Here is a 17719-nt window from a genome sequence, read left to right on the forward strand (position 1 = left end):
GACACTGACTACAATAAAAAATTCATGGAGCTGGAGAAATGTCTCAGAGATTAAGAGCACTGTTCTTCCAAAGGTGCTGAGTTCAATTCCCAGGAACAACATGGTAGCTTGCAACCATCTAAATGAAATCTGGTGCCCTCCTCTGGCATGCAGGCTCACATGCAGGCAGAATATTGTATAAATAATAAGTAAACCTTAAAAGAGAGAGAGAGAGAGAGCGCTGGAGAGATGGCTCAGAGATTAAGAGCACTGGCTGCTCTTCCAGAGGTCCTGAGTTCAATTCCTTGCAACCACATAACCATCTATAATGAGATCTGGTGCCCTCTTGTGGCGTGCAGTCAGAACACCGTATACAAAATAAATCTTTAAAAGAAAAAGAAACTTCCAAGAGCCATCGCCTTGAATGCTCTGTTTACACAGTATTCCTAGGACCTAAGACAGCGTCAGGCACAGGAGTAATAAGATCTTTGAATAGCTTCTGTTTAGCTTACCTGGCTGGCAGAAATTGACATGAAATATGCAAAAGTTTCTACTTAAAAGTTCAGTCACAATCACAGAATTAATAACTACAAGATCATAAACTTGAGGGCCCTCTCGGCAAGTTGTCTACCTGGATAACAGGGATGGAAGAGTATTTCCTTTCCAGTCGCCGTACATAGGCTGCAAGCTCCAGGGCCTCTTCATAATAGCTGTTTCGAACACAGGTGTCCATAAGCTGGGGAATCTCTAAAATCTCCAGGATTTCTGTGTGCCGGTTTAGAGTCAGGGTGTTCATCCGGCGGTTGGAGCTGATCTCCTCAGCTTCCTTCACGAAGTTCCTAGAGGCAATCAGGAAAATGTATTTCCTCATTGTTCTGCACAGTAGGTTGAGCACTTACTGGACACCGGGCTGGATGGTTCGTCTGGTTTATTTCAAACCTTCACACAGGGTGTGGTGTACACCCTTGATCCCAGCTCTCCAGAGGTAGAAGCAGATATGAGCTCATGGCTATCTAGTTCTACACAGTGAGTTCAAGACCAGCCAGGGATACACAGGGTGGCTCTGTCTCAAACAAAACCATCTCTTCCAACCTACAACTCCTTATATCAGTTGAGGAAACTTTTCATTTAACATTTAAGAAACTTTCTAAGACTACATCATTAATCAAAGGCTTGCATCGGAACGGTCAGGATGGCTCAGGGGTAAAGGTGCCTACTGCTTGCCAACAAGCCTGCTGACCTGAGACTGATCCCTAAGTCCCTCATAATGGAAGGAGAGAACCCACTCCTACAAGTTGTCCTCTGACTTCCACATGCAGAGTGTCACCCCATCTGCCATGCCATTCTAAAAATGGCTTGCAGATCTGGACCGTCACATTTGAGACTGAACGGCTCTAGGACTCATAAAGAAGGACTAAGTGACTTGGCCTCTCTGGACCTGTCTCTTCATTGGTTAACTGGTAAGAGGACCTACTTGACAAAGCTGTGAAAGTTAGAGACAGGTAAGATGACATGCATGAAGTACACAGGACCTGACAATGAGTAAATGTATAAGAAGAGTAAACAAACCCCTTACTAGTTATTACTGAGAGTAGAGAGGTGGCTCAGCGGTCACTGCTCTTGCAAGGGATCTAAGTTCAGATCCCAACACACATATCTAGGGGCTCATAGCCACCTGTAACTCCAGTCCCTGGGGACCTGAATCCCTCTTCTGGCCTCAGGATGGTGCATAGATATACACCAGACAAAACACCCATAAACATTTTTAATAGCTATTAATATCTAATAGAGCACCAACTAGCCAACAAACTACACTCTTGCCTTAAGATCCCTCAGGTCTTAATGTTATATGCAGCTGTTTAATCTTCCTTCTTCCTCCTTGTTTCTCTCCTTCTCTACAGTAATTCCAGAAACTGGGTTTACTAAGTTGTGAATCTCTTTTCGGCACAAAGGATACAAAACCTGTTTTGTTCTTTTGTTGTTGTTGTTTTGTTTTTTGTTGTTATTTTTAGTTTGGTTTGGTTTTTCGAGACAGGGTTTCTCTGTGTAGCCTTGGATGTCCTGGACTTGCTTTGTAGACCAGTCTGGCCTCCAACTCAGAGATCAGCCTGCTTCTGCCTCGCTGAGTGCTGGGATTATAGGTGTGCACCAGCGTGCTCGACTATCTAACCTGTTTTAAATATCCAAGTCTCTAAAGAAAAACTGAACTGAACTAAGAGTATTAGATTGAAGACCTAGAAAGTCAATATAGCTCAAAAAGGAAATGCTTTTTGACAACCTATATAATCCCCAAATAGGATTTTTCCTCAGCTTCCTATCAATGGAAGTTTTGGGCCTCCAGCCCAAGCTGTTGTACATACACCATTATAAAGGCACATATATATTAAGCTGCCATTTATACAGTGTTAGCTATGTCGGCCCAATGAACCGCCTTACATAGGTTTTTATTTTGTTTTGATACAATGTCTTATGTAGCTCAGGCTGGCCTTGAACTCAATACTCCTAGGATGATGACCTTGCGATTCAAATGCTGGGATCACAAGCATATGCCAACAAGACTGGCTGTATTTTTACTATTACAACAGCCTATGAGGGAGTGGTGGGCTCCTGGCTTCCAATCCTGATCTGGAAACACTTACTATCCGTGTTCTTGGACAAGTCACTTCGACTTCCTCAGCTTAAGACAGTAATGATAGCTACCTAGATGGCTGCTGTGAAATGTAAGTGATAAGGAGATCGGGAGAGAGCTCTGCGCTCTACCTGTGGGTCAGCTATGTCTAGCATCCTGTCAGTTACAGGTATGGGCCTCTCAGCAGCGGGCCAGCCGCACCTGCAGCTCTGCTGAAAGCTGGGCAAACGGTCGAGCAGGTGACCGAGGGACGCCTCCACGTCGCCAAAGAGACGGTGTATGCGCTCGGTGCACTCGGCACCGCGAATGAACGTCTTGTAATTGGCGAAGGCCAGATCGCGCGTCTGCTGCAGCAGCTGGGCCCGCTCCTCCGCCAAACGCTCCGGCTCCCGTCGCAGCCGGTCCAGCCCCGAGCCGCTCAGCTCCCGGAGGTAGCGGCCCACGTCGGGTTTCTCCCGCCACTGGGCCTCAGGGAAGCGGTCGCGGAACAGCGACGCCAGGAGTCCTTCATCTTCCACCTCCCCCAGCGCAGCGGCCGTGGCCGTCGTCGCGGCCGAGGCGGCAGCGGAGGACTGGAGAGAGACAGCAGCCGCCATTTTCCCACGGCGCCGTCACTTCCGCTCTAGACCCGCGAGGGCGCCGGTTTCGCGCCCGGAACCGGAAACCGTTGGGGAACATTTTTCTGTCTCTATGGTTTCTCACCTGGCCAGCTTTCTGGGCCCCAGCGGTCCTCCAAGGCAGGTGGCGCCAGCACAAACAACACGTAGACCTGGGCTAGAGAGGCACGCTTTGATGTTGCCAGGAAGCGGCGGCGCGAGGGGCCGGCAGGGTGACTTCCGCTTCCGACTCTCCAGGCACGAGGATCCCGGGAGCCAGGCTAGCGGGAAGATGCGGCCGTTGACTGAAGAAGAGACTCGGGTAATGTTTGAGAAGATTGCGAAATAGTAAGAACCTGAGAAGCAGATGAGGGACGGGCGTGCGGGGACGCGGGACGGGGACACTGGGGCGGGACGGTTCCGGCGCAGCTTCCAGTCTCCTTTCTGCCCTCAGCATCGGGGAGAACCTACAGCTCCTCGTGGACAGGCCCGACGGCACCTACTGTTTCCGGCTACACAACGACCGAGTGTACTATGTGAGGTGAGCTGGGGCTCGGTGCTCCCCGTGTACGGGGCCGGAGGCCTGCGTCCAGTGAGTGGCCGTCCGCAGCAACTTCCTCCCTCGCCCCTGTAGTGAGATGATCCTGAAGCTGGCCGCCAACATCTCCGGGGATAAGCTGGTGTCCCTGGGGACGTGTTTTGGAAAGTTTACCAAGACCCACAAGTTTCGGCTGCACGTTACAGCGCTCGACTACCTCGCCCCGTATGCCAAGGTATGTGGGGCTGGTCTCCATTTTGCCATCGGGGGTGAAGTCGGGGATGACAGCCAAGTCAGAACACAGATTGTTTTCAATCGAGTCTGATTTTCCCTCCCTCCCTCCGTCTTTCCTTCCTTCTCTGACTTTTTTCCTTTATGTATATGAGTGCTCTATCCACGGGAATACCTGAATTCCAGAAGAGGGCATCCGATCATATAAGACGTTGTGAGCCACCATGTGGTTGCTGGGACTTGAACTCAGGACCTCTGGAAGAGCAGATAGTGCTCTTAACCTCTGAGCCATCTCTCCAGCCTCTCTGTCATAGTTTCTTACAGTGTCTGCACAAGGAGATGTTTATAGGTATTGGGACTTGAACATGCTTAGGGAGGGAGGGTCCTGTGAGTGCCCTGGGCTGCAGAGACTAGATAGCTGTAGGAAACAGAGAGGTCCCCACAGTGTCAGGTGGCTATCAGAAAGTAGATACAGGTGGCTGTTTAGGGATGATCCTGGGGTACAAAAAAAAAAGAAAAGAAAAAAAAGCTGTAAGTTGTTTATACTGTTGAGAGGTGGCATGAGGAAGGAACTCCATGGCAAAGGATCAGAGTCCAAACAATTTAAAGGGACATGTCTGTCTCCCCGCCACTCCTTAAACACAGAAGCGGCCTCTGATCTGCCAACAGGAATATAACTAGCATTTTTGTCTCTTGGTTTTCAACTGTCTACCAGTATAAAGTATGGATAAAGCCTGGAGCAGAGCAGTCCTTCTTGTATGGAAACCATGTGTTGAAATCCGGTCTGGGGCGAATCACTGAAAACACTTCTCAGTACCAGGGAGTCGTGGTTTATTCCATGGCAGACATTCCTCTGGTGAGTAGAACGGGTAGCCATTGCGCATACCAGGTGCCTACTGAAAAGGATGTAGCTTCGGCCTGTGAGACTAACTTCTCAGCACCTTTTGAATTTTCTCAGACAGCTGTTTTAACATAGTGTTTGTCCTGGTTTTTGTAAGTGAATGAATTAGTGTCTGTTCTTTCAATTCCAGGGCTTTGGGGTGGCAGCGAAGTCTACCCAAGACTGCAGAAAAGTGGACCCCATGGCAATTGTGGTGTTTCATCAAGCAGACATCGGGGAATATGTACGGCATGAAGAGACACTGACTTAGGATGGTTATCCCAGGAACATTTTGCTGTGTGAGGGGACTTAGCTTTGTTTCCTGTGTGTGCAGACATCATCATGTTAAGTTCGGATAACCCTGAGATACGCCACTTGGATTCTTACTCAACAGAAATGGCTCAAAAATAGGGTTTCAAGCCCTCTAGAAGCAAAAGCAGGTGGGCCACAAGTGTAAGGCCTACTCTAGACTACTTGGCATTTCAAGGCTAGCCTCTGCTACATAGTGAGGCCCTGTCTCAAAAATCTAAAACACAAACCAACACCTGCCAAAAGTTTGTGTGAGTAAATAGAGTTTTTATTCTGTACCTACATCTTCTTTGAATCAGAAGACTTATTCTGAGAAACAGGTTCTGAGTTACTGCACTGAGGACAGTAATTAAATTGTTATCTGTGATAACACTGTTTTCTAGGCTCCTAATAGCACAGTGGACTTTCTATCATTTATTAATATCATTAAAGATAGAACTCGCCATATAAGGATAGTAGATTGTGCCTGTGGTTTTACAGGTGGAGTTTAATAAAATAATACGTGCAACTCACCTCTTTTTCTTTGTGACAAGTGGTGTCTGGTGTGGAAGAGTCCATATTCAAGCCTCAGTTTTGCCATGTGCCAGCTGTGTGATGTTGGACACGTTCCTCCATTTAGACAAACTTCATTTTCTTCAATTGTCAAAAGAAAAATAACCATAAAACTGCCGAGTATAATGGTGCACGTCTTTAATTCCAGCACTGGGGAGGCAGATGGAGCTGTCTGTGTGTTTGAGGTGTACATAAGGAGATTGTGGGCAGCCTAAAAATCAAACCCAAAACCCACAAAACTGAAAGACATCATCAATGTAACAGTAGTATTCAGAATTAAAAATAAAAATTGTAAAGCATCCAGCATAGGATCTGGCAAACAGATGTGGAATAAATAGTGAAATATATATTTTTAACATTTTTTACATTTATTTTGTGTGTGTGTGTTTTGTCCGCATGTATGTGTGTGCACCATGACATGGAAATCAAGAGGGTCTTGATTTCTCTGGAGCTGGCGTTACAGATGTATGTGAGCTGCTGTGTAGGTGCTTGGAACCAAACCAGCTCTTCTGCAAAAGCAGCCTGTGCCCTTAAGCCGTTGAGCTGTCTCTCCAGCCCCCATTTTTAAAAATTGTATGACTGCTGGGCGTACAGTTGAAGGGCACACCTTTAATCCCAGCACTCAGGAGACAGGCAGGTGGACCTCCGTGAGTTCAAAGCCAGTAGTCTACAGAGCTCCAGGATGGCAAGGGCTCTGTAGAGCTATCCTGTCTCAAGACAAAAGACTGTGCATGTGCGTTCCACTTGGATGCCAGTGTCCTCAGAAGAGAGAGTTGGATTCCCTGGAGCTGGGGTTAAAGGCAGTTGGCTGCCTTAGGAACCAAGCTCTTAAAGAGAGTGCTCTTAACTGCTGAGCCATTTTCCTTGCCTTTGTTGAAATATTTTTGTTACATTATTGTTTTTAATTGGAACAAACAACAGGCTTAGCTTTGTAGATGGGTTGAACTCAAAGAGCTCCATCTGCCTCTGAAGTGCTGAGATTAAATGGGTACACCACAACACCTGCCTCAAATATATATATATATATATATATATTTTAATTTATTTATTTTTGTGTGTGTGTAACCCTAACTGTCCTAGAACTCTGTAGACCAGGCTGCCCTCTGCTTCCTTAGTGCTGGGATCAAAGGTGTGTGTACCACAACCAGCTTCAAAACAATCTGTTTTTACCAGCTTTTATCTTTGAGACAGGGTCTCACATTGGTCTGAAACGCTATGTAGCTCAGGCTGTCTCCTAGCCTCTCAAGCCTCTCAAGTGAGGGTGTTACAGGTCTGTGTCACCACACCACATTTTTAAGTTTTTTATTATTTATACAGTTTTTCTGCCCGCATGCCAGAAGAGGGCAGCATATCTCATTGCAGATGGTTATGAGCCACCATGTGGTTGCTGGGAATTGAACTAGGGACCTTTGGAAGAACAGTCAGTGCTCTTAACCTCTGAGCCATCTCTCCAGCCTGACCACACCACATTTCCAAAGGGAATGTCCTTTAAAATACTTTCATCCATTGAAGAGCACTATGGGGCAAGCAAGATGGCTCAGTGGGTAGGCTGGTGGACTGGAAGGGCATGTGTCCGCACCTGATGTTGAGTTCAATCCCTGGACAAGGAGGGAAGGCTGGCCTTCACAGTCCTAAACAATGGGTTAAAAAGACACCATCAAAAATTGACTGTCCCATTGTTTTCACTGCTTTGTTCAGAGCTTTCTGATTTATTTTCAGATGTGGTCTTGAACTGGCAGAGGCCGCTTTTAATGCTTCCACCTCTGGGGTGCTGTGTGCCACCGCTCTACATTTTTGTGGTGGTAGGGGTCAAAGCCAAAGCTGCATGCGAAGCAGGTACTCTGTCAAGTGGACCGTCTTCAGAACCCCTTCCAGGGTTCTTTAACTTCTAAGTGGAATCAGTGAAGGTTAAGGGTCACCTGTAAGAACGTTATTTTAGGCTAGGGATGGTGGTGCGTGCCTTGCCAGCAGTGAGGAGGCAGAGGCAAGTGAATCTCTGAATTTGAGGCCAGCTGGGTCTACACAGCAAATTCTAGGCCAGCCAAGGCTATATATTGAAACCCTGTCTCAAAACAAAAAGTGGTATTTTAGTCTAAGCACATAATACATCTTTTAGAGTAATTAGCACCGGAACTCACTTTTTATTACTGCCATTTGCCTTTATTGATGAACGGAAAAGAAAAAAAGATTTAGGTTGACTTTTTCCCCAACAATTTTATAAAGCTACTTTGATCAACCCTCTGACGAGGATGCTATGTATTAGCATCTTGGCTTCTTTGCATCAGTGGTTGAGACAGTGAAAAGGCGTTTCAAGAAATAGAGCTGGAGGAGCCCAGAAAGGACAATGGCGAGGCTCTGCGCAGCAGACCACCAGTTCACATAGGTGTAGTTGGACTGGAGCAGGAAAAAGTCAGCCACTTTCCTCATCCTGGCAAAGTTGTAGAAGCGCCACATGTGAAAAACGTTGTTTTGCACCTTCCATGTGCTGTCCTGTGGGAAGAAGGAGAGCTGCTCTGGCTGCCGTTTGGGTCTCACCTGCAGTGAGCTAAGTCAGTTGGTAATACATGGTACTCTGGTGTATTTGAAAAAAATTGCTGGAGTAGTTTGAAAGTCGGAAAGTATGGGGGGGGCTTGTGTTGTACCTCAGTAATAAGGATTGCCTAGTTTCCACAAAACTCCCTACATCCCTGCAATAGCCTTGCACATTTGAGGTAAACACTTAAAAAAAAAAAAAAAAAAGATGTATTTATTATATATACAATGTTCTGCCTGCATGTATACCTGCGTGCCAGAAGGGGGCACCAGATCCCAGTACCGATGGTTATAAGCCATTATGTGTTTACTGGGAATTGAATTCAGGACCTCTGGAAGAACAACAGACAGTGCTCTTAACCGCTCTGCCATCTCTCCAGCCCTGAGGTAAACACTCTTTCTGAGCTACTTTTCATGCAGCCCAGACTGGCCTCAAACTCAGCATGTAACCAAGGGTGACTTTGGATTCCTGATCCACTCCATTGTTGAGGTATAAGTCACTGCTGGGGAGTTCTCCCCTGAGATGTGGGTGAGCCAAATGATTCTGTTGGGTAACTGTCTCAAAGAATATTTGCTCAGAAGAGATCAGGAATATTTGTCATAAATAAAAGTAAGAAAGTAAAAAGAAAAAGGCAGGCAGAGAAGAAAGAGATATTTTGTTTTTGGTTTCGAGACAGGGTTTCTCTGCATGTATTCCTGGCTGTCCTGAAACTCTGTAGACTAAGCTGGCCTTGAACTCAGAGATCCACCTGCCTCTCCTTGAGTGCTGAGATCAAATGTATGCCGCCCCCCAGGAGACACATAAGCATAAATGTATTCGTGCTATGTGCACGCAGGAACTGGAGTTACAGGCGTTTGTGAGCTGCCTGATATGGGTGCTTGGAATTGAACCTGGGTTCTCTTAGGAGAGGAGAGTGCTCTTAACCACTGAACGAGCCCTTAATTTTTATGCTTTTATTACAAATTTTATTTTTTTATAGCAAGTTATTGGCCTTTCCAGTAGTAAGGATGCTAAAGCAGGAGATGCCATTTCACATCCTCCAGGACAGCTATCACCACACAGTACTTTAGGATGGCTAGAAATCAGAGTCTTTATAGCTACCAAGACTATCTCCTGTGGAAAACTGCCAGGTAGGTCATCACAAAGCTAAGCAGTTTAAATCATGCCCAGAAGTTCCACTTGTAGGTACATGAAAAGAAAACACAAGAGCTTGTTCACAAGTATTGCCGGCAGAACTGATAGCCAAAAAATAGACACTCAAGTGCAGCCAGCTGGTGAGTGGATACACAAAACTGCGATCCTACAGTAGGACGTTCAGCGCATACTGTGTAAACTAAGGTGTGATGGCTTGGGTCTATAATCTCGGCACTCAAGCTGAAGCAGGAGGATTGCTGCAAATTCAAGGCCAGTCTGGGCCACAGAGGGTAAGACCCTCTTTTTAAAAAACTAAAGCACACACCTTTAATCCCAGAATCTCTACTTCTCAGGCAGAGGCAGGTAGCTTTCTGTGAGTTTGAGGCTAGCCTGGTTCTATAAAGCAAGTTCCAGTATGGCCAGGGCTACACAGAGAAACCATCTAGGGAAAACGAAATCAAGCTGGGTATGGTGGCACATGTCTTTAATCTCAGCACTAAAGCAACAAGTAGATCTCTGTGAGTTCAAGGCCAGTCTGGTCTATATAATGAGTTCAGGCCAGCCAAGGTTTCATAGTAAGACCTTGTCTCAAACAAAAGCCATGGTGCATGAAAGCAGCTACCATATAAATCCACATATATGATTCTGTTTACACAATTCACGCAGAAAAGCTATAAGAACGGTGCAACAGTGACTCTAGGATTAGCTTCTGGAGGGACTGGGGGCAGTCTGGAGTGTATAGAGCTTCCTTTGGGCACACGAGATTGTTCTGCTTTATGTAGTAGGGGCAGCTGCAATTTTGTGATTGCATAGTACAAACAGGCAGTGGGCTAGCCAGACCTGTTAGCCATTGTTTGCCCAGGCCCAGGCACCAAAAAGAACTCCATGCTGCATGATGATGAACTCGTGCCAATTTGTTTCTATCATGAGTCCTCTCTCATCCAGGCTGTACCCCCCAAGAATGGTAATCCCGTTACCTCAATCGCATCCAGAGTATCGTTCAGCTGCCTTCTTTGATTCTGTTGGTGGTCCATCTCAGGCCCCTCATAGAAGACTCCGAAGTTGAGATACACTTGAATAGAACTGAAGCGATTCTGCTCGTTTTTTAGACAGAGCTGATAGAAACCTGTGGGAATTCCCGGATCTCATTACCACGTCTTCAGTGTCTCACCCCCTGTCTTTCAGTTCCCCTAGACAAAGCTGTTCTCCAGTTTGGTTTATTTTATTTATTAATTTGAGGCAGGGTCTCACTGTGTAACTCAGCCAGGCCTTGAATTCAGAATCCTCATGCCTCAGCCTTTGAAATGCTGGGATGAGAGTCACACCCTGCCACTTTTAGCTTGCTCCCTGGTTTCAAAATCACTACTATAGCACCTGTTTATTTAGGATATAATAGAACCATTTTTGACACAAAGGGCACTGTTTTTTTTACCAGCAACCTATAAAATAATACTCAATTATTTTGCTAAATGATAACTTCTATATTAGACTTAAAAATGTTTTTCTCTTTCTTTAGGTTTTATTTATTATGTATACAGTGCTCTGTCTGAATGTACACCTGCACTCCAGAAGAGAGAGCCAAATTTCATGATAGATGGTTATGAGCCACCATGTAGTTGCTGGGAATTGAACTCAGGACCTCTGGAAGAGCACTCAGTGCTCTTAACCTCTGAGCCATCTCTCCAACCCTCCCCCCCCCCTTTTTTTTTCAAGACAGGTTTCTTTATGTAGCCCTGGCTGTCCTGGACTTGCTTTGCAGACCAGGATGGCCTTGAACTCAGAGATCCACATGCCTCTGCCCCCCAAGTGCTGGGATTAAAGGCATGTGCCACCACACCTGGCAAATGGGCTTTGAGTTTTCAACAGCAATGCCAGGCCCAGGCTCTCCCTGCCACTGGGCCTCAGGGCTGTGAGTCAGATGTAAGCTCTCAGCTACTGCTCCAGTGCCTGCCTGCCCCTTGGTCCGCAACATGATATTGGGACTAACCATTTGAAACAGTAAGCAAGTCCCAGTTAAATGCTTTGTTTTCTAAGTTGGCGTGGTCATGGCTTTTTTTATAAATTCAGACAACCAGGCTGGCCTCGAACTCACAGAGAGCTGCCTGCCTCCGCCTGCTGGGGTCACAGACCTCTGTGTGACACCCCCAGCTCTGTACTGAAGTTGAAACATACACGCTTGCTTTTTGTAGACCATTAGAACTTGAAGATGACAGCTTGAACTAGCAAAAATTGTCAAGCAGTAGTTATGCATATCTTTAATCTTCAGTGTGTGTGTGGAAAATTGGCACATTATGGACACATTCACACATTATGGACAAAAATGTTCTAACAAAGTGTTCTGCTTAGTGACTGAAAGTTTGGAGAAGTTTAGAGTTTCTTTTTTTAATTACACTTTATCTATCTATCTATCTATCTATCTATCTATCTATCTATTGTTTTTTTCGAGACAGGGTTTCTCTGTGTAGCCTTGGCTGTCCTGGAACTCACTTTGTAGACCAGGCTGGCCTCAAACTCACAGAGATCCACCTGCCTCTGCCTCTCAAGTGCTGGGGTTAAAGGTGTGTGCCACCACCGCCTGGCCCTTATTTCTCAATTTCATAGAAATGTATGATTACTATCCTAGCCTTGGCGATGAATACACACCTCTCTCTTGTGTAGCGAAGTTAATCTGGCCCCGAACATCCCGGGCTGTGCCAATGAGGAAACCCTGCGGAGTATGTGCGGTGGCCACAACATGGCGGTCATGTGACATTCCGAGAATGCGCTGAACCTTCCGTCACCATTAAAATAAAAAGAAAGAGAAAGGTCCCTACTTTGTCACCGAAGCAGCAGCAAGCTGTAAGGCTGGCGCACCCCCGGTCCTCAGCAGCTCTGTGCGACAATACCATCCACCCACGCCTCTTCTGGATGCTCAGGACTGAGCTGGCTTTTTAGCTGCCGCTATAATCGTGCTTCAGGGAGCCACATCACTGCTGAGCATTCTCCAGTTGCACACAGGATGTAGGATAGAGTCACCTCAAATGCTAACAGTTGCCCTGCCACACAGGTATGGATCAGTCCCTTACACGTCACAGCTTGGGAGTTTCCGGCCAAAGCAAGCAGCACTCCATGGACATTTGTCCACAGTAAGCTCAATAGTAGCTCTGGTAATAGTATAACATAGACGATTAAAGACTGGTAAATTAGCCGGGCCAGGATGGCCTGCGTCTGCGCCTGTAATCCCAGCACTTTGGAAGGTAGAGGAAAGTGGATCTCTGTGAATTCGAGGTCAGCCTGGTCTTAGTGAGTTCCAGGACAGTAAGGGCTACACAGAGAAACCCTGTCTCAAAAGACAAAAACAATACAAGGACTGGCGAGTTAATTTAAAATAAAAAGCAAGTTACAGTTCCGTGGAGTAAGAGCAATGTAGCCTACTGCTATGTGAATCCGAATGAGAAAGTTACAGCTGGGTGTGATGGCACACGAACCTTGCACGGTCTCACCCAGCAAGGCCTATGTGTGGAGATCATAACTTCAAAAAGTAAAAAAAAAAAAAGTTAACAGGTTTTAACAGGTTTCAAAGGTAGGAACAGAGGGGGACAAGGCACACACTAGCCAGGTGGGCACAAATTTCTGGGTTTCATCCTTAGTGCCCCATAAACTAAGGCATGCTGGCGAACACCTGTAGTCTTGGCGCTTGGGAGGTGGGGACACGAAGGTCCTCAGTGCAGTCTCATCCTTGGCTGTATCTCAAGTTAGAGGCCAGGCCCTGGGCTTCGTGAGGCCCTGTCTACCCAAGAGCACCCACAACCTAAAGCGAGCAAGTGAAAGTACCTGTAATTTTAATACCAAGCTCAAAATTCTTGGGTGGCACAAGCCAAGAATTTGGGTGTGTTTGCCCAAGGAATAGGTACCTTCCAAAAAAAATAGTGTGGTCTGGTTGCATAGACAAGCTTTGAGCCGGTTATTCTCCAGTTTGCTAAGATCAACAAAAGCAGAGCTGACGCTGCTCCCGTGCCATTAACTGAAGCGGTTTCATTCGAAATCTATTATGTGACCCTTCCTTCCTTCCTTCTCTTTCTTTCTTTGTTTTTTTCAAGACAGGGCTTCTCTGTGTAGTTCTGTGTTTCCTTGTGTAGACAAGGCTGCCCTTGAACTCAGAGATCCCTCTCCCTGCCTCTGTGTCACAAGTGCTGGAACCAAAGGCATGTGTCACCATGCCTGGCAATTACGTGACTGTTTTTTGCAGGTATTGTCTTTCCCATCACCTCAAATCAGAGGAAAGGTGAAGGCTGCCTCTCCTGCAGGAGCATGGTTCTACTCATGGGGTTTGAGCACTCTTCTGTAGCTTCCAGTTTTAAACCAACTCATATGCTTTCTCCCATCACTGGCTGTTCGCCCAACTCTCATCCAGAGATGTCCTCCAACTGAAGGTCCATCTGGTTCACAAGTGGCAACCACGGACCTTGGCTTTACCTAACTCCTGGCTCACTGTGTAAAAGTTATGGCCAGAGGCCTCCACGCACCTCATAGCTGAAGTAGAAGTTACCCATCCGCTCAGCAAATTGCCAGAAACACTCTGTGGCGCCCGGGTGGATCACAATGGCAAAGTCATGCCGATCGGCTACACGGACGGGTGGCTGGTCCTCGGAGCCAAGCTGGGGCTCTGTCTCCTGGCTCTTAGCAGAAGTCACCAGGCTTGACACCGCCAGCCCGGCCACAAGGAGCAAAGGGAACATGCTCCCTTCTGTAGATCCTCCCGCAGGTGAGCTGCCCCCAGCCCTGTGGAAAGGAGGGCTGACAGGCATCCAGCTAATCATTAACCCCACAAGTCACAGGTAGGACCAGTTTCAGGGCCGATGGTAGATACTTGGCAGTACAGGCGCCGAGCACCGCACCGCCCCCTCCCCGCTCCACCCCCAGCGCAGTCTCACTACCCCCCCCACAGCATATTTCTGTAATGCAGGTGCTATGTGCAGTACGCTGGCAAACCCCCCCCCCCCCGGGCGATCCCCCGCCCCTTCCCCGGGCTATCCCCCGCCCCTTCCCCCGTAGCTTCAACCTGCCCCCTCCGGCCTCCGTGTTGGCTCACACAAAGATTTTGCTTTCACCTCAAGAAGGTAGCTTGCCAGATCTAGTTAATGGGTGCTGGAAAGGTGCTTTATCACAAGAGAGCTCTCCACCCATTCGCGCTGTTTTCTCAGTTCTTGCCTCGTGCAGATTAAATACGGGGCTAGTTAATGTAGAGCCATTTTCCATACTGACCAAGCTGGTTGGGGTGACAGCTCTCACAGCAAATGGCTAGGTGCTGCTGTTGCCCAGTCAACACCAGGGCAGCACCTACCAACAGATTTCGTGGCCTAGAGCAAAGCACAGCGCATACGTGCACACAAAATGTAGTTTTTTTCTCACTTTTTGGGGGTGGGTGGGGTGGGGTGAGGTGCACGGTGTCCTGTGTAGAGCAGACTGTCTCGTTTTTGGTTTTTGAAGACAGGGTTTCTCTATGTAGCTTTGGCTGTCTTGGACTCACTGTGTAGACCAGGCTGGCTTCGAACTCACAGAGATCTGCCCGCCTCTGCCTCCCCTAAGTGCTGAGATTAAAGGCGTGCTCCACCACAATGGGTGACCAACTGCTTTTTAAAAGATTTATTTTATGGAGCTTGGAGTTTTGTCTGCATGTATGTATGTATGCACCAGGAGACGGCATTGGATCCCACGGGACTACAGTTATAGTGGGTTCTGAGCCACCATGTGGGTTCAATTTCTGGCACCCAGTACCTCCAGAAGAGCAGCCAGTGCTCTTAACCCAATATTGACCTTCTCTTCAGCTCCCCAGCGTGGTCTTGAACTCAGAGACTTGCCTGCCTCCGAGTGCTGAGATTAAAGACGTTTGCCCCCATACTCAGCTAATAAAGGTTTTAATATATGAAGAATGTTGGCTAGTTTATGTCAATTTGACACATGCTATACTCATCTGAGTCGCGGGAGCCTCAACTGAGAAAATGCCACCGTAAGATCAGGCTGCAGGCAAGCATGGAGAAGGTTTTCCTAGTATTTGATGTGGACCAGTCTATTGTGTGGGCCACCCATTGGCTGATGGTCCTGGATTCTATAAGAAAATAATAGGCAGAGGAAAAACTGGATAAAAACTAACAAGCAACACTCCTCTGTTAAAGATAATTTACCTTTTTTTTTTTTTTTTTTTTTTTTGGTTGTAGCCCTGCGTGTCCTGGACTCACTCTGTAGACCAGGCTGGCCTCAAACTCACAGAGATCCTCCTGCCTGTGCCTCCTGAGTGTTGGGATTAAAGGCGCGCACCACCACCACCCAGTTTGATAATTTACATTTTGAAGGAGGCTTTTTTTTTTTTCCCCTCAAAACAAAGTTTCTCTGTTTAACCTTGGCTGTTGGCTGCTCTGGACTCACTCTGTAAACCAGGCTGGCCTTGAACTCACAGAGATCCACCTGCCTGTCTCCCAGAATGCCAGGATTACAGGTGTGTGTCACCACACCTGGCTGAGGGAAGCTTTTTAAATCACTCATTCTAGCAAATAAATGACAGAGACTTAAAAACATTATTAATAAGCTTTAGACTCAATAACTGGGCAGATTCGCATTTATGCTAATCCTCTATGCTAGTCTTATTTCTTAGCCATGTGCTCCTATTTACTTGCCCTATCGGTCCTGTCTAGGCTGTTTCTGTTCCATCAAGTCAGTCCCTCACTGAATTGTCATCTTTCTCTCTCTCTGTTCTCCCCACTACCTCATGGTCGCTATCTGTGATCCCAATACTGGGATGGAAACACCACCTACCTATCTCTTATGCCCAGAATTGGCTGTCCAGATTCTTTATTGACCAATCAGAGATAATTTGGGAGTAAAGTTTACACGACACTGGTCAGTGTAGATGACGGTGCCCTCCTCAGGAGGCCTGGAACTCAGCATTTGCATACACAGAGCGCCAGACCGGTCTCCAACACTCCTTCATGGCTTCTGCATCGGCTTCCGCCCAGGTCCCTGCCCTGCTCTTGACTTCTTTCAAAGATGGAGATGTGGAAGCATAAGCCAAAGAAACCCTGCCCTTGGTTGTGGTGCTTCCCAGTGACCCAGACCAAGACAGAGTGAACGAGAAGATGGTCCACCCACCCGCTGGGTCTCTCTCTTCCACCTGGCTGGTTTATCTAAAAGCTCTTCAAAACCCTCTGGAAGATGGTATTGTGTAAGCCTTCTTTTCTTTTATTCACTTCTCTGGCACCCACAGGGAGGGAAAGTTGTTCAAAATCCACTTTAAAACCATCATATACTGCAATTCTAAAGCCATGCACGTCCCAGTCCTCAACTCCTTTTCGTGGCTTCCACACCACTGACTCCATGACAGGCACCGGGCTCGGAATTTCGCCACCATTTTCTTTCATCCTCACAATAGCACTCTAGGGAAATACTGTCTTCTAGCATATTAGAGGACACTGACACAAAGCTGCATGCCTCATGTAACAGGCATTCATGTAATAGACACAAACCTGAATGCCACAGTAATAGCTGCCATAGCTGGAGTTAGGTTTCTCAAGCTTGTTGCTTCCCAAATTCTGACGTTTGAAACAGGGTTTCTCTGTGTAGCCTTGGCTGTGCTGGACTTGCTTTGTACACTAGGCTGGACTCGAACTCAAAAGATCTGACTTCCTCTGCCTCTCGAGTGTTGGGGTTACGGGCGTGAGCCACTGCACCTGACTGTATTTGCCCCTTTAAAGCAAGTTTCTCATAATTCATCCCACTGGCTGTGACATTCTTCTGTCACAGCAGAGAGCAGACTTGAGGTCTGATGAAGCAGGACAGCATCTCAGCACCTGGGAGGCCTGGTTGCTCTAGGGCAGTTTTTAAGTCAGGGAGCCCAGGGCTACCTCCTTCCACAGAAAATTCTACAGTTCAATAAAAAGCAAAGTACAATTGTTTCAGGAGCCCTACTCAAGTCCTGTAGAAACATGACAAATGCTAACTAGGGTATTTTGCCTCTTTAATTCATCAGTCTCACCCTTCTCCCTAGAATGACCTTTTTAACAATGGGGTCGGAGGGCAAGAAAGCGGTACTCTCGTCAGGGATGGAGGGAGGCACCGCACTGAGCAGCTCTGGGTCTCACCTCCCTGTGGCTGCATTGTTGGCTGAGGAGAGAGCAGGAAGACTGCTGCCAGACCCAGCTGACAGGCACTGAAACAGCACTTTCCACATTTCAATGAGGCGAAAGGGGAACTTCCACACATCTCTAAACCTGCCTTTCACTCCTCAGAGAGAAAGCAGGGACTCTTTAGCCCCTAGATAAAACGATACTTATGGGGAAGAGAAAATGGAGAGGAACCTTCTACA

General features: G+C 47.1%; 3 protein-coding genes across 4 annotated transcripts in view; 1 reads left to right on the top strand and 2 right to left on the bottom strand.

Annotated features, from left to right (window-relative positions):
* Cog8 (component of oligomeric golgi complex 8) overlaps positions 1 to 3209 on the bottom strand; it is a 15137-nt gene extending 11928 nt beyond the window's left edge. For both annotated transcript variants that reach the window (XM_055621005.1, XM_055621002.1), the window contains exons 1-2: positions 2810 to 3209; positions 611 to 818 (exon numbers count right to left, since the gene is read on the bottom strand). In XM_055621005.1, coding sequence (XP_055476980.1) covers positions 611 to 818; positions 2810 to 3204 — 603 coding nt within the window. In that variant the 5' untranslated portion in view covers positions 3205 to 3209. The remainder of the gene's footprint in view (positions 1 to 610; positions 819 to 2809) is intronic.
* Positions 3210 to 3448: 239 nt separating this feature from the next.
* Positions 3449 to 5674, top strand: Nip7 (nucleolar pre-rRNA processing protein NIP7). The gene is made up of 5 exons (XM_055621169.1): positions 3449 to 3552; positions 3659 to 3745; positions 3839 to 3977; positions 4689 to 4829; positions 5005 to 5674. The coding sequence occupies exons 1-5, from the start codon at positions 3497 to 3499 to the stop codon at positions 5122 to 5124; spliced, it is 543 nt and encodes a 180-aa protein (XP_055477144.1). The 5' UTR covers positions 3449 to 3496; the 3' UTR covers positions 5125 to 5674.
* A 2174-nt stretch (positions 5675 to 7848) lies between these two features.
* Positions 7849 to 14178, bottom strand: Tmed6 (transmembrane p24 trafficking protein 6). The gene is made up of 4 exons (XM_055621416.1): positions 13887 to 14178; positions 12025 to 12151; positions 10359 to 10507; positions 7849 to 8204 (listed from the first exon to the last, which is right to left on the bottom strand). Exons 1-4 carry the CDS (start codon positions 14166 to 14168, stop codon positions 7974 to 7976), a joined length of 789 nt encoding a protein of 262 aa, XP_055477391.1. The 5' UTR covers positions 14169 to 14178; the 3' UTR covers positions 7849 to 7973.
* Between the last annotated feature and the right edge of the window lie 3541 nt (positions 14179 to 17719).

This window comes from Psammomys obesus, unplaced genomic scaffold (assembly GCF_907164565.1).
Source record: "Psammomys obesus unplaced genomic scaffold, mPsaObe1.curated_primary_1811, whole genome shotgun sequence".
In the NCBI taxonomy this organism is placed as follows: Eukaryota; Metazoa; Chordata; class Mammalia; order Rodentia; family Muridae; genus Psammomys; species Psammomys obesus.

Excerpts from the sequence above, each read along its gene's own strand:
- Nip7 (XM_055621169.1), top strand. The coding sequence starts at position 3,497 with ATGCGGCCGTTGACTGAAGAAGAGACTCGGGTAATGTTTGAGAAGATT. Across the intron at positions 3,553-3,658 it reads TTTGAGAAGATTGCGAAATA|CATCGGGGAGAACCTACAGC; the intron begins GTAAGAACCTGA and ends TTCTGCCCTCAG. Across the intron at positions 4,830-5,004 it reads CCATGGCAGACATTCCTCTG|GGCTTTGGGGTGGCAGCGAA; the intron begins GTGAGTAGAACG and ends TTTCAATTCCAG.
- Tmed6 (XM_055621416.1), bottom strand. The coding sequence starts at position 14,168 with ATGCCTGTCAGCCCTCCTTTCCACAGGGCTGGGGGCAGCTCACCTGCG. Across the intron at positions 12,152-13,886 it reads ACTTCTACTTCAGCTATGAG|GTTCAGCGCATTCTCGGAAT; the intron begins GTGCGTGGAGGC and ends TGGTGACGGAAG. Across the intron at positions 10,508-12,024 it reads CTTCGCTACACAAGAGAGAG|GTTTCTATCAGCTCTGTCTA; the intron begins GTGTGTATTCAT and ends GAATTCCCACAG.